At 38.3% G+C, this 14,614-nt stretch overlaps 1 protein-coding gene across 1 annotated transcript in view; it reads left to right on the top strand.

The window, feature by feature from the left end:
* Positions 1-3,622: 3,622 nt before the first annotated feature.
* Positions 3,623-14,614, top strand: part of BMP7 (bone morphogenetic protein 7) — a 28,564-nt gene continuing 17,572 nt past the window's right edge. Inside the window, exons 1-2 of the mRNA XM_074190473.1 lie at positions 3,623-3,690; positions 7,908-8,056. Of these exons, the coding sequence (XP_074046574.1) occupies positions 3,623-3,690; positions 7,908-8,056 (217 nt within the window). The remainder of the gene's footprint in view (positions 3,691-7,907; positions 8,057-14,614) is intronic.

Raw genomic sequence — 14,614 nt, 5'->3', positions numbered from 1 at the left:
TAATCTTTGCTTATTTTGATTATACTTAAATTTATACACATTATCTCCCCAATTAAATGGAAGCTTCTTGAAGGGACAGATGATTTCATTTTTTGTCTTTGTTTTCTCAGTACCTGGCATGTTTTCTTATCACAGAATCATAGAATTAGAACTAAGCTATTCTTACATATGTGTATGTATATCTATACACATATACACACATGTATTTAAATTTTATTAACACCTTTATATATCTTTTCAGATAAACCCACATAGATACATACATCCCTAGAGATTCTTATTTTGTTAGGAAAGAAAAGATAAAGAACAGCTAAGCAAGCACCTCTGACAATATATGTGACACTCTGTACCCAGTCTTCCATTTCTCCAATGAATGGAGAGAGGTTTATTTCCTCATCTATTCCTCAGAGCCAAGATGGAATATAACAGTTATGATAGATCAACTTAATTCTATTCTTACCAAGAACTCCATTTTCCTGATTAAGAAACCAAAGTCCAGAGAGGTTAAACTAACTTGCCTAAAATATCATTGGTAGTTAATAACCCATTTGGGAATTCAAATCCAGGTCCTAGCTCTCTTTCCTTTGTACCCCACATTGCTTCTGTATTATTTGAGCCTGGTGAGTTTTCTCTCAATCCCAGAACTGTCTTGATCTACTTCTTTCCTTTTCGCTTCTGCTCTCCAATAAGTGAAAGAGAAGATCCCAGAAGAGGACACTCCCCTAGATCAAAACTTCCCAAACTTTTAAACTCTGCAATGTGCTGTGCTTATCTCTATTTTTGTACCTTGCTTCTTGCTGATCTTCTTGCCAGTAAACCTACCCAACTCCCACCTACCCCTTCCCTATCCTTTTCTAACTAAAGTCTGTTCATTGTTGAAAGCCCAGCTACACTTCCAAAGATGTCTGCTCCCCCAATCTTTTCCATTCCCTAAAAACTTTTAGTGCACTTAAAACCCTCATTTCTCATTTTGGCACTTAGTTTGTGCCTGTTCAAACGCCTGGTTTCAGGAAACAATCTTAGACTCCTTCAGGACTTTAACATGTGCCTACCTTATACAGAATAAAGGACTCACCTACCTGTGGAATGCAGGCACGGGTGTGCTGGAACCAGATTGAAACGTGATAGTTAAATTCTCAACATGGGCATTTTAGAAATTTGTCGCATATGCTACAAATAAGAATTTAATTTATTGGGTTTTTTGTTGTTGCTGTTTTCCAGATAACCAGTTTGTGCAATATTTACCAGCCCATTCCTGAATGGAGGAATAAAGCACAAGTTCTTTAGGAACTACCAAATTCAATTCCATTCCTTTTACACACCCATATTTGTGTTATAGTTAGTCAGCACTTTTATATAGTCAGCACTTTTTATATAGAAGGATCGTTATTTAGAACTGGAAGGGAGGGGACATGTGAGAAAATTGAAGGCCAGAGAGGTTAAGTGATTTTTCATGGTCACACAGATAGTAGGTGACAATGCTGGAATTGGAACAGGTCTTCTGACTAAATCCAGTTATTTTTCAGTATGTGAGCATAAGGCAGGTGGGAAAAAAAAAAGACAAGCACCTTGAATTTATTTCTTTAGTGATTCTTTAATAAATTTATTTAATTATATTTATGGTGTACAGAGAACTGGTTTTAGCCTGAAGGAGATATAAAGTCTAGATAGATCCCTGCCCTCATGATGCTTAATTAGAGGTTAAGACACTATCATGGTTAGCTTGTTAATAATAATATAATGAAGATAATGAAGATAGAGAATATTTATATGGCAATAAATTATTTTCAGTTATTATCTCATTTGATCCTCACAATAACCTAGGAAGATAGATGCTATCATTATCCCTATTTTACAAAAGAGGAAATTGAGACAAAATGACTTGCCCAAGGTCACAAAATTCATAAGTATCTGAGGCCTGATTTGTACTTTGGCTTTCCTGACTCTTGGCCAGGAACTTTTAGGTAAACTTGGAACTAGAAATTCTTATATTTTGGGTAATTTAGTTGGAGGTAGGGAAAGGAGTTGTTTAAGATGGGGAGTGTAACACAAAGAATGGTCCTCCTTAGGTTCAGCAAGGTGTTAAAAAAAAGTTGACTTATGGGACAGCTAGGTGGCACAGTCAATAGAGTACCAACCCTGGGAGTTAGGAGTACCTGAGTTCAAATCCTGCCTCAAATATTGGAAACTTACTAGCTGTGGGACCTTGGGCAAGTCACTTAACCTTATTACCTTGTCAAAAAAAAAACCCTCCAAAGATAAAGATGACTTTTCCTCCAGTTGGTATGATCTATGCTTCCATGGTGGAACCAATAGCCCCTCATTTCTTTCTTGGAAAAAAGTATCATGGAAATGGATATGGTGAGGAAGATCAGCTTTTAAAAGAGGATTTGGCATGGTAATCATTGGAAAATAGGTTTTGTAGTATACAGTATGGAGTAGATTGTTGATTTGTTTCTCCAAACAGATCTTTGATACTTTCCAGTTGATGGTGTTAGAGGTTGGGGACTTGTTATATTGTTCACCTTTGATTTTGACATCATGCAGCAATATCTTGACTTGTGTATGAATTGGATTTAAGTGAGGCAGAGTTGCACAAAATCTTCAGCTTTACTTTCTCCTACAGAGTCATTGAAGTCCAATGGCAAGATATAAGTCAGGATGACTGGCAGTTGTCCAGGATTCAGTCCAGGATGATAGCACTAGCTTCAGTTGCCTTTATTGCCATTAGAACAAATTGTTCTCGTCCATTCATTCTGCGGGGGGTGGGGGGGGTGGGGGGGGGTGGAAGCATACCTTTGGTGTCTACCTGGCCCTCAACTCTCTCTCTCATGACTCTAAGAAACTGTAGCATGTGCACTGGTCACTCTGTAGTAAGTCATCTCTACAGATGGGCTAAACCAGAATGAGGCCTATAAACAAACCTCAAACCTGTCAGTGAGTTAGGGGGATATCTACTCCAAGTGTTCAAAGACTCCCACCTCTTTGGGGACTTAATCTCAGCATGAAAGATTTTGCCTCTCCCTCTTACACTCTGTGCTTTTTTTTGCCAATCCTTTAATTGCCCTGGCCCTCTCAAACGCATTAAAAAAAATGTACTCACTTCCCTTCATTTAAAGGCCAGAGAAAACTGAAAGGGGGGGGGGAAGCTAAAAAACTCCCTAGTCCCCAAACTCTCATTGATTCACAGATGAGTCAACAAATCTGGCCCTTACTTTCATGGTTTGTAATAAGAGAATGTTTAACACCATTTTGGCAAGATGTTCATTGTTTAAAAGACATAGCTCTGCTCCCCAAGTTGTCATTGTTCTATGGTCCAAATGGGCTTGTCCAGAGATCTCACATTTTCCCATTTTCCTGTAAAAGTTTCCAACAAAGTCATCACCCAAGTGGAACTCCTGTGTTTTGGCAAAAGATACTTTCCCCATAGAAAACTACAGCATGTCCATTGATATTTTTCAGAACTTTATTGAATTACCACTTTAGTATGACAAGCACTTGTTACATACCTACTATATATAAGAATGTTTTGCAAGGTACTAGGGGTTGGGGGTGTGGTGAGGTGGGTAGTGATGCAGAGTTTCAGCACACATGGAGCTTTTAATCTACTGGAAGATATGCCATGAAAACACATTGCTATCTGACAACCTACGGGGGAAAGAAGCAGTCACCAATAGGCTGTGTGATGTGGTGAGTAGAGTACTAGACTGGGAGTTAGAAAGAACTAAGTTCAAATCCCATCACAAGATATTTGCTGTGTGACACCAGACAAGTCATTCATCTTTTCTTCATCTATGAAATGAGGGTGGATGTGATGACTTCTTATTATTAAAGATTTTATTTGAGTTTTACAATTTTTCCCCCAATCTTATTCCCTTCCACCCCCACAGAAAGCAATTTGTCAGTCTTTACTTTGTTTCCATGTTGTATATTAATCCTAATTGAGTGTGATGAGAGAAAAATCATATCCTTAAGGAAGAAGCAAAAAGTATAAGAGATAACAAGATCAGACAATAAGATATCTGTTTTTTCCCCCTAAATTAAAAGGAATAGTCCTTGAACTTTGTTTAAACTCCACAGTACTTTATCTGGATACAGATGGTATTCTCCATTGCAGACAGTCCAAAATTGTCCCTGATTGTTGCACTGATGGAATGAGCGAGTCCATCAAGGTTGATCATCACTCCCATGTTGCTGATGGGGTGTACAATATTTTTCTGGTTCTGCTCATTTCACTCAGCATCAGTTCATGCAAATCCCTCCAGGCTTCCCTGAATTCCCATCCCTCCAGTTTTCTAATAGAACAATAGTGTTCCATAACATACATATACCACAAGTTGCTAAGCCATTCCCCAATTGTATGAATATTTTTGTACAAGTGATGTTTTTACCCTTTTTTATCATCTCTTCAGGGTATAGACACAGTAGTGGTATTGCTGGATCAAAGATGGTATGCTCAAGATGCGATGACTTCTAAGATCTATTTCCTTTTCCTCTAAATCTATGATCTTTCTTCTCCAATAGATTATCTTATCATTAATACTCCATGAGTTATCTTCAGTCTCTCCCTTTCTACTTGCTACTTCCCTATTTACTGCCCACAGTCATGCTCATGTCTCATCCTTCTTCAAAAACTTGATCAATCAATCCCCATTAGCTTTCAGCCCACATCTCTCTCCTCCCTTTTGTGACTGAACTCCTTGAGAAGGCTGCCTACAAGGTTTCTCAACTTCCTGTCCCCTTACTTCTTCTTAACTCTGCAATCTGGCTTCTAACCTTATCATTCAACCAAAACAGCTCTTTCCAAAATCACCAATGGTCTGGTCTTTTCTCAGTCCTCATACATCTTGACCTCCACTCTTCTCCTTGATGCTCTCTTCTCTTTTGGTTTTCCTGATTCTCCCCCAACCCCTCTGACTACTTTTCAGTCTCCTTTTGCTGGATCTTCATTGAGATTATACCTACTAACTATGAGTTACTTCTCCAGAGTTCTATTCTGGGCCCTCTCTCTCTTTCTTCCTCTATACTATTTCACTTGATGATCTCATCAACTTCCATGAATTTAATTATTTTCTCTAAACTATTCTCAAATCTACTTATCCAACTCTAATCTCTTGCCTAACCTCCAAATTTGGAAATCCCATTTCCAACTGCCTTGAACTGGCCATGGATATCTTAAACTTACAGGTCCAAAAATAAACTAATCATTCCCTCTTTTCCCCAGACTCTCTCCTCTTAACTTCTCAGTTATTGTTGAGGGTACCCATTCTTGCAGTCATTCAAGCTTGCAGTCCATGCATCATCCTCAATTCCTGACTCTCACCACCCCTTGCCTCCCCAGATCCAATCTGTTGCTAAGATCTGTTGAATTTACCTTTATAACCTTGCTTGCATGTGACCCCTTCTCTCCTCTGATGCTGCTACCACCCTAGTACAATTCCTTATTACCTAACTCTTGTACTATTTCAAAGGTATATGCTGTTGCTTTCCCTGTCACAAGTCTTTCCTCAGTCCATTCTCCACTTAACTATCAGAATGATCTTCCTGAAGGGAAGATCTGACCAGATTGCTCCTCTCCATCCTCATTCAATAAACTCCAGTGGTTTCCTATCATCTTCAGGATCAAATATAAAAATAATGCTTTGATATTCAAAGCAATTTATAACCTGCCCTCTCCACCCTCTCCTACTTTTTCCAGTCTTTTTACACTACACTCCAACCCTCACCCCAAGCTGTTCCCCTTCTCCCCTCCACTGATCTTTGCTGTTGTTCAACAAGAAATTCTATCTCCCAACTCTAAGCATTTTCACTGGCTGTCTATGCTGCCTGGAATGGTCTCTCTTTATTTCTACTTTTTCATTCCCTGTTTTCCTTCAATATTGTCTAGAATCCCATCTTCCACAAGAAACCTTTCCTGGTCCCTCTTAGTTCTAGTGCCTTCCCTTTATTGATCACTTCTAGTTTGTAGAATATAGCATGTTTGTACATAGTTGTTTGCAGGTTTTCTCTTCCATTAGATTATGAGCACAGGGATTGTTTTCTGGATTTCTTTGTATTTCTAGCATGTAACATCATTCCTGTCTTGTAGTAAGCACTTAATAAATGTTTATTGATTGACTGACTAATCTTGAGAATTATGAGGGATGTGAAGGGAGACAGACCAGAGAAGGTTTCATGGAAGAGAGTTCATCTGAATTGAGTCTTAAAGGATAGATTGGAATTCAGTAGATGAGAACAGGAAGGAGATTGTAAGAAAAAATATGAACATAGGTTATAGAGGTGGAAAATACAGGGTGTGTACAGTAGACAAGGAGTAATTCAGTTTGTATAGACCATAGAGTACCTATTTGGGGAAATCGCATGAAATAAGGTTAAAAACGTAGGATGATACCAGATCATTGAATGCCAGAATGAGGAGCCACTATAAGACCTTGGCACTGAAGTGATATAATAAGCTTGGTGCCAAAGGTAAACTAATTTGGTCAAAAAAAGGAGAGCAATAATTTCTCCTACAACAGTTAATTATTTGAGCTGCTGGATGATCACTCACTTCCCTTCCCTTCTCAAAAATGTCATTTAAATAAAATCAGAAATAAAAATTCATGCTTAGAGAAACTTGAATTGATTCAAGCACATGAAAATGACCATTATTATTCTTAATTGCCCCATATATAACAAAAGGTGGGAAGGAAAAGTAAGGATTAAACATCATAGAATGACCATTTAGATGTTTTAAGTCAAATCCCATAGAGAGGACTTACTAAAACGTTTTTAGGATTTTGTATCTTTATGCTTCTAGACATCATTTAGTTTCATTTTACCTTTCCTCTTAATTCCAGAATAAAGCTTTTTTCATCCTGAAAGACTGACAATTAAAAGTTTTTTCCTGAGAGATTAGGGGGAAGAAATTCAAAGTATCTTGAGTGTCTGGTTAAAACTGGCATCAGCTGGAAACATAAGGAAAAGACCCCAATGAAAAACAGCTTTGGCAATACAACTGGTAGAAATTTCACTCAGACACTCAGCCTGTGTAGTAATATTGACTGTATGAATCTCAGAGCACTTTAATGTTTTTTTTCCCTAGTGGACTTAGCTGACAAAGAAATTGTGGTTATATCCATATTTACTATAAGTAAAGAGAACTTAGGAGGAGGCACAAAATGACATTGGTAGAATAGTTAGTAGTGAGACTGGACTTCAAGTCCTTATTTTATTAGCAGAGGCTGTTATACTTCATTTGTTTATTTACAGTGTCTATTAGAGTGGCTTCAGAGGTAGCTTGGAAGGAATCACTGGTTTTGAAGACTGGCTCTAAACCCCAGCTCTGATATTTCCTAGACTCCCTAGGCTGTGTGACCATGGGCAAACCCCTTCACTGCTCTGATCCTAGTTCCTTTCTGCATAATGGAAATGGTAATGCTTCCAATATATAAGCTTGATAATTTTGTAAGGGAGGAGCTATAGAAAGAGCTATATACAGTAAGTGGTTAATTGTTGTGTGACCTTTATTCACCAAGAGATGTTTCTGGCAAAGTGTTTTCTTGGATATCTGTTTCTATGTTGACTTCTCTTCCCTTTCATTATCTAATGAGGTAATATTTGTAAAACTAGGTTTATCAGTGCAAGGTGAATCATAAATACTTAATAAATATATAATCCATTCCTTTCAACATCTTATCTTCTTTTGTTATGGTGAAGAAAAAAAAAGACCCTGAAACTTTCATTTAAAAGCCAATTACTGATTATTTGACGTTTCATTTTAGAGAATTTTCTTTCCCTATTTCCTTTTACACTCCCTTATAGACCCTTTCTTTGGCATGGTTGTACCTTTCTTGTTCAGTGATCAAACTGTTACTGTATCACTGCTCCTCCAGGTGACTCATAGCCCTGTCTTCTTTTTCTTCTAGGGATTCAGATTTGTTTCTGCTTGACAGTCGAACTATCTGGGCTACGGAGGAGGGTTGGCTGGTATTTGACATTACCGCCACAAGTAATCACTGGGTGGTGAACCCACAGCACAACCTCGGCCTGCAGCTGTCAGTGGAGAGTCTAGATGGTGAGTTCCAAGACAGTATTGTCAGCAGCAAGAGCCCAAGTGTGTGTCGAACAGCTCGAGCCTGGACTAGTTTTAGCACAGCCAATAATCATGTACTTAAGAGGGATCTTTTGAATATTTTATGCTTGAATTTCATTAAGGGGCAAGATTTTTTTCCCCCCAAATAGCTTCAGCATTTTGAATAGGAATAGAAAGCAGCTTTTCCTCTTTTTTCTAGACTAATTAAAAGAATAGAGATTTAAATGATCACTTATTTATGCAAGAAGAGCCTTGCATTTGACCTTCTATTTTTAAAACTTGGATAGAGAATCATTGGAGTTTTTCGAAAAAGTAGAGGGATAAGGAAGGGAGTCATAGGAGTGGAATCAGAGGATGGAGGAGAGGACTAGGGAAAGGCTGTTGGAAGAATATTGAGAAGGCACATGCCCATCAATCCATCTATTTCTCATAATATGACAGTCTTAGCTAAAGGCATTCCATTTTCAGGGGTTCTCAACCTGGGGTCTATAAACTTCTTTAGAAATGTTTTTTAAAACCATATTTCAACATCATTGATTTCCTCTGTAATAGTACAGATTTTATTTTATGCACTTAAAAAAACATTATTCTGAGAAGGGGTCCATGGGCCTCATTAGGAGAGAAGAAACTTGGCACAAAATAGGTTTAAACCCCCTGATTTTTAGTTAGTTATTTATTTGTTTAAATAACCCTGATTTTTAAAGGGACAAAAACGATCAAGTATTTGCCAAAATACAAATACTGTCCAAAGCAACCTAAAATCTCTCTCACAAGAATTTATTGACTTTTTGCTCCCAGTCCCACCACTAATCTAACAGAATGAACAGTCTTCTTTAGCATTCATCTTCTCTCTCCCAGCCTTCTCTTCCACCCCCATCCCCCAAATAAAAGTATTAGTATTTGGTCTTAAGGAATCAATGTTCTCTCCACCTCCTTTGGAAAAATTAAGGAGAGAAAGCCTTCTAGTGGAATCCCTGTAAACACTTTGCCATGAGCTGATGAGGCAAGCCAGTTGTGAGTGGGATGTAGGTGGGGCTGGTTGCATCAGTTACTCCTCCCAAGAAAATGTATTTCTAATTAAGCTGGGATGGTTCCCAGGTTTGCTTGTGAATATGTATGTTTTCTCCCTTTCTGTTCTGAGTTGCTATAGGGTTTGATACTGTGGTGCTACTCAGCAGCAGTTTTCCAAGATGATGGTGGAGAGGGCAATAAAGGAGACTGGGGTGAGGGGGGGGTGGGGTGGAAGGATTTGGAAGCAGGCCATACTCTGCTGCCAGATACAACTTCTGAGCAGCTTTTCAAGTTCACGACTTTTTACCACTTATACCCCTTCCATTTGGGAACCCAGTGAAAGGGTAACATAGCCTCTGGAATCTACATATAAGGGGCAATTGAGGGGAATTTACCTGGGAATGGGAAGAATAGAAATGTTGAATTTGGTTCTTAGATCTGCAGCTGCTTATTGTTGCCAAATGTTTTTGGATTTTTGGATAGTATTTTGAATATTCTACTTTTCTCCTCTATCAAGTCTCAAGTCTGAAGGAAGGCTGTGTGTGGTTTGGAAAGTACCTGTTTTTCCATAAGTGTAAAATCATCCATCCCAGGCATATATTGGACAGAAGGGAACCCCAGCTAGGTTCTGAGATTTATCTCCAACAAACCATTGTGAGTAAGTTCTCCTAGCAGAAGAAGATCAAGAAAAATCCTTGTGTGGAGAAAACAGTAGCATTTCAAATAAAAAGAAAACCCCAAACCAAACAAACCCATCCACAACAAAAAACAAAAACAAAAACAAAAACAGTTCTTGTCCTTCTGAATATAAACTATAGGTGGTTGTCTTTGACTCTTGGGAAATGAATCTGAAGAATGACAGGTTATCATTCAATTATCAAACAACTCAGTTGGGAGGAAAACCACCCACCTTGTCATCTGAGGCATATTCTGTTGGATGATGTCTCCTCTCCTGCTACATTTCTGGAAGAGGACATACCACAGGGGCTTACTCATCAGAAGCTTCCTGAATGCCCCGCTGAGATCTCTTCACTGTGGTCATGTATAATCCCCTTTTAGGCTGGGAGTTGGACCCATAGGAAGAAATAAGTTCCTTGCCTGGTCCAGATTAGCTCTTAGGTTTCATCAGTTCAAGTGATTTGAGAGAGATAAACCCACATACTTTCCTTATCAGAGGGCTCACTCCTTTGATGCCCTAGAGTTCGGCTTTAGGCCCTTTGAATTCCTGTACAGAGACCTGGCTCAATTCAGCTCCTGTTTTGGCCAATTAGCAGAGCCAGGGCAGAGCTGGTTAGACTAGAGAGAGGCAATTCACTCAGATTCTAGAGGTTTTGTTCTCTGCCAAGCCACCAAAGGTGAGGGTGAGGATGAATAAAGAAATGGCTCATCAGTCTTGTATCTTCTAGAAAATCTGACTTTTTTTTAATTAAAAAAAAAGATTTGACAAGAGACTGGTAGGCCTAGTGCCTGCCTGAATTAGGCCATTTGCAACTTCTCAAACTGACAGGCTTTGGGGTTTTTCTGCCTTCTCCTGTGGGCTGGGCAAAGAGCCTGAATGAGATGCCACCCAACAGGACCTGATCCAAATGGCTGTTGCTCCTTTCTGGGCTTTTGCCATTCTGGGTGGATCCTTGCCCTACTCTCTGGCTAAAATCACAGCATACACCAGCTGTGTGAAGGTACAGGTTTGGTTGGCCTTGAGAAACCCTGATCCCACAGCTTACATTGGAAATCAGAAAGGAGAGAGAGAGAGAGAGAGAGAGAGAGAGAGAGAGAGAGAGAGAGAGAATGGATGTATCTTTTATTCAAATTTTTGATGCTCTTGGAAACCTTGATTTATTTGAAAATAGAAAGATGAGAGAATTAGAGTTGACTTGGCTTAAAGCATTCAGCTCTTTTTTTGTGAAAGGAGAAAAAAGTCATTTTTATTGATATCCAGAGACATCACCTACTTTTCCCAAAACTGGATCTGGAGTCAGAGAACCTAAGTCCCAATGTCATTCTGATACATATGACCTGTGTAAAAGGTCATTTGACCTCCCTTGGCCTCTGTTTTATCTGGAAAAATGGGAAATTAGACAAGATGGTCTCTGAGATCCCTTTCAACTCCACATCTGTCCACAGGCCCATCTATTTGGGAAGGTGGGAATAGGACATAAATTTCCTGATTGCCAGTCTGCCTGCCCATTTCCATAATGAACAAAGTTATCTCTTCCATGAACTGTGAAATTATAAAGTCTGAATGACCAATATGTATTAGAATGAAAACACAGTCCATGTGTTATATGTCCAGAGGAAGTGTTTGGTTGGAATACTGTATCATCTCCTGAGCAATGCTATTATTAAAGATGGAATGAGCTTCCTTTTGGAAGAGAATGCAGCTATAGTAAACTAGTTCTCCCTTCTCCCTCAGAAATTAGAATAATGAATGAACAGATCATTATATCAACCAATAAGTATTAAGCATTTATTCATTATGCAGTAATTAGTCACAGTTACAAGCATTAATGACTAAGTATTTAATAAAAACAGTATATTCTTATTCTTGGGCCAATGATATTTTTTTCTTCTTGAGTAATAGATTACTTTGGCTAGATACACAGAGCAACCATATGGCAGCAGTCTTGGATATAGGCATAAAATTAATTCAAATTACTGTTTCTTGTGTTCGAGAAAAGAGGTTCATGGCTAGGTTGGTATGAAAATCTGGAAATCTTTTAGCATAGGGCTTATGGATAATATTCCTTTCCCTGTGGTGCTAGGAATACTTACACCTGAAAATTTCCTGGGGATTTATAACCACCAGTTCTTACATTCAAATCACTAGCAATGAGATAACTGTGGGCAGCCTTGCCTAACCAAAATGGCAAGAAAGGAGCAGGAAATCTGTGTGTCTGTCCTAGAACCAAGGGAAGATACAAGAGAAGAAGAAGGAGAAAACTGATCTTTAATTTAAATCTAGCACAAATCAACCAATCAGTATATAGAATACATCCTTCCTTCATCCTTGTTTAATTCTCTGGACAGATCTTGTAATGTGGTGGGGAAAGTGCTGGGTTTAGAATGAGAAGACATAGTTTAAAATCCTAACTGTTACTACTTATTCCCTAATGTGACAACGAATTACTTAACATCTAAGGGTTCTAGCTTTCCATTTGTAAAATGTCAGGGTAGGTAGGATTAGATAACAACTAAGATTTCTTTCAATTCCAAATTTATGGTCCTATGATCTAGGAGTTTCTTAGATATAATAGGGGCATTTCCAGAAAACTACCAAGAAGCTAATTTCTACTCCACCAAAACAATACAATAACAATAACAGATGAACAAACAAAACCGCAACAGTTCTGGAATACAGCTTTCCTAGAATGTGAGCATCTAGACAATAAGATTCCTTTTAACTTTCTGAGACTAAGAATAAGGGCAGGGCTCGAATCATTTTCATCTGTGAGGAAGCTGGATACTGATAAACAGTCATGCTATGTCTTGAGACAATGAAGTCAGTTTGGATTTTTGGAACAAAGTTCTTGATTCAAATTAAAACCTTTTAAAATTTATTGAAAGCAATCTCTTATTCCTAAAAACAGATTAGTTATAGATATTTGTCTTGGATAATGGGAGTGGAAATTGCATTAAATTTGCAGGTAGAAGCCTGGAATTTGAATTCTACTTCTTCTATTTGATACCTGTATGACCTTGAATGACTCACTTCCTCTCTGTGGTCCTACTGGTTTCTTCATCTGTAAAATGAGGAGGTTGGACAATATAACCTCTAAGGTTCCGTTACTTCTAAATCCCTATGGTCTGGAGTTATTTTTTTGACCTAGAGTTGAAGAGAATCATAGAATGGAGTCTTTATATATATATTGACTTTCATTTACCAAACTTTTAAGCACTTAGTAGGTAGCCCCTTTATATAGTCAGAATTTCACTTTGCATTTTTCTGATTTTAATCTCACTCTAATGCTAACCTAGACTTTCACTCTCTGACAAAGAATCAGAAGACTGAAAGGAGTTACCTAGCTCCCAAAATAATTAGAATGGTATGAATAGCTGCCCTAAGTAAATCTCTTAGAAGACTTGAGATCAGACCTAGACTATGACTGGACTGACAACTATATTAGAGAGACAGACTATATAAATTAAAGGGCTACCTTATTAAGTGCTTAAATGTTTTGTAAATGAATTATAGTCCAACTTTCTCATTTTATAGATAGCTAAACTAGTAAGACCATAGAGAGGAAGTGAGTCACTCAAGGTCATACAGGCAGACAGACAAACAGAGAGGGAGGCTGACTGAACAGAGATTTCAGGTGGGGATTGCTTTGCTTATGACACTAGAATAGATTATCCTCCCCCTGATTCTTGTGTCTGGAATTTAGGACTACAATGTGGGTGCTCCCTGGGAGAGGCTGCTTTCACAGAATGTACAGGAAATTCCCCCAGAAACATGGCATAATTAATGAGTTTGCTGTACTCTGAGTCTTAGGACAGTTCTTCATGATGTCAGAGATTTCTTAGGGAATGTTGGTAATAATCTTTAGCCTCTAAATTTCATCTTTCCTCACAATATGACTGTGATATTGCTGTGGAAGAATGAATACTAGTTCCTCCTCTGCTTTCATTTCCTTCAGGAGAGGAAAGGGATAAGAGGTAACCTGAGGTGGGAGTGATAGATAGGAAGCCAGCTGTTTAAGTCTTGGTACTATGTTCTATTATCTTTTTATTTCATGTAGCAAATGTATTTGAAACTCTGAATGCATTTTCTTTTGGGTTATGTGAAGTGAGGAAGATGATGAGAGTCTTAGTAGGAAATTAGGAATCAGGTATGTGCACCAAGTCACAGTTGGATATTTTCCTCCAGTGAACTGTGGGTAGGGGACTATTGGACCAAAATTATTATTTTATTGTATACAAATGTTTATTTCATATTTTGAAACTCTTTTACCTAGAGAAGAGGTTCTTAACCTTTTTATGTTGCCATGAACTCCTCTGCTATTTTGGATGTAGCCTATGGGCCCCTACTCAGAATATTATTTTTAAATGCATGAAAAAAAATACATTAGATTACAAGGGCAGATGTCTTTTTCAAAATTAAAAACTACTACAATAAGAAGTTCATGGACTCCGAGCCTAGAAGAATCTGGGTCAAGCTAGGGACACTTTTCTGTAGCCACAACATCTATTCTTAACTGGGAGACAAAGGACCCCTACCTAAAAGTTGGAACCTAATCTGCTGCCTATTTTTGCAAGGGTGAACCAAAACCTTCATTCCATGTTATTTCTTGGGAGTCTGTTGTTATTGTTGTTTTTTTTTTAAAAAAGGAATGGAGAAACAACTTGAAGTAAGATAACTCATCTGAGAGAACAGTTCTTTTCAACTCACATTCTTCAGTTCCTTTTATCTTCCAAATTGGTCTCTTGGTCTCTTTCTTAGTTGGCAGCCTCTCGGTCAGTGTTGATTCCTGTCAAAAATCTCATTGGCAGCTAACTATAGCTATGCTCTCCACACCCCTGTCTGCCACATTT

This window comes from Macrotis lagotis, chromosome 1 (assembly GCF_037893015.1).
Source record: "Macrotis lagotis isolate mMagLag1 chromosome 1, bilby.v1.9.chrom.fasta, whole genome shotgun sequence".
Classification (NCBI taxonomy): Eukaryota; Metazoa; Chordata; class Mammalia; order Peramelemorphia; family Peramelidae; genus Macrotis; species Macrotis lagotis.
Note: the sequence above shows the minus strand (reverse complement) of the source record. Positions and strands in the feature narration are given on the sequence as shown.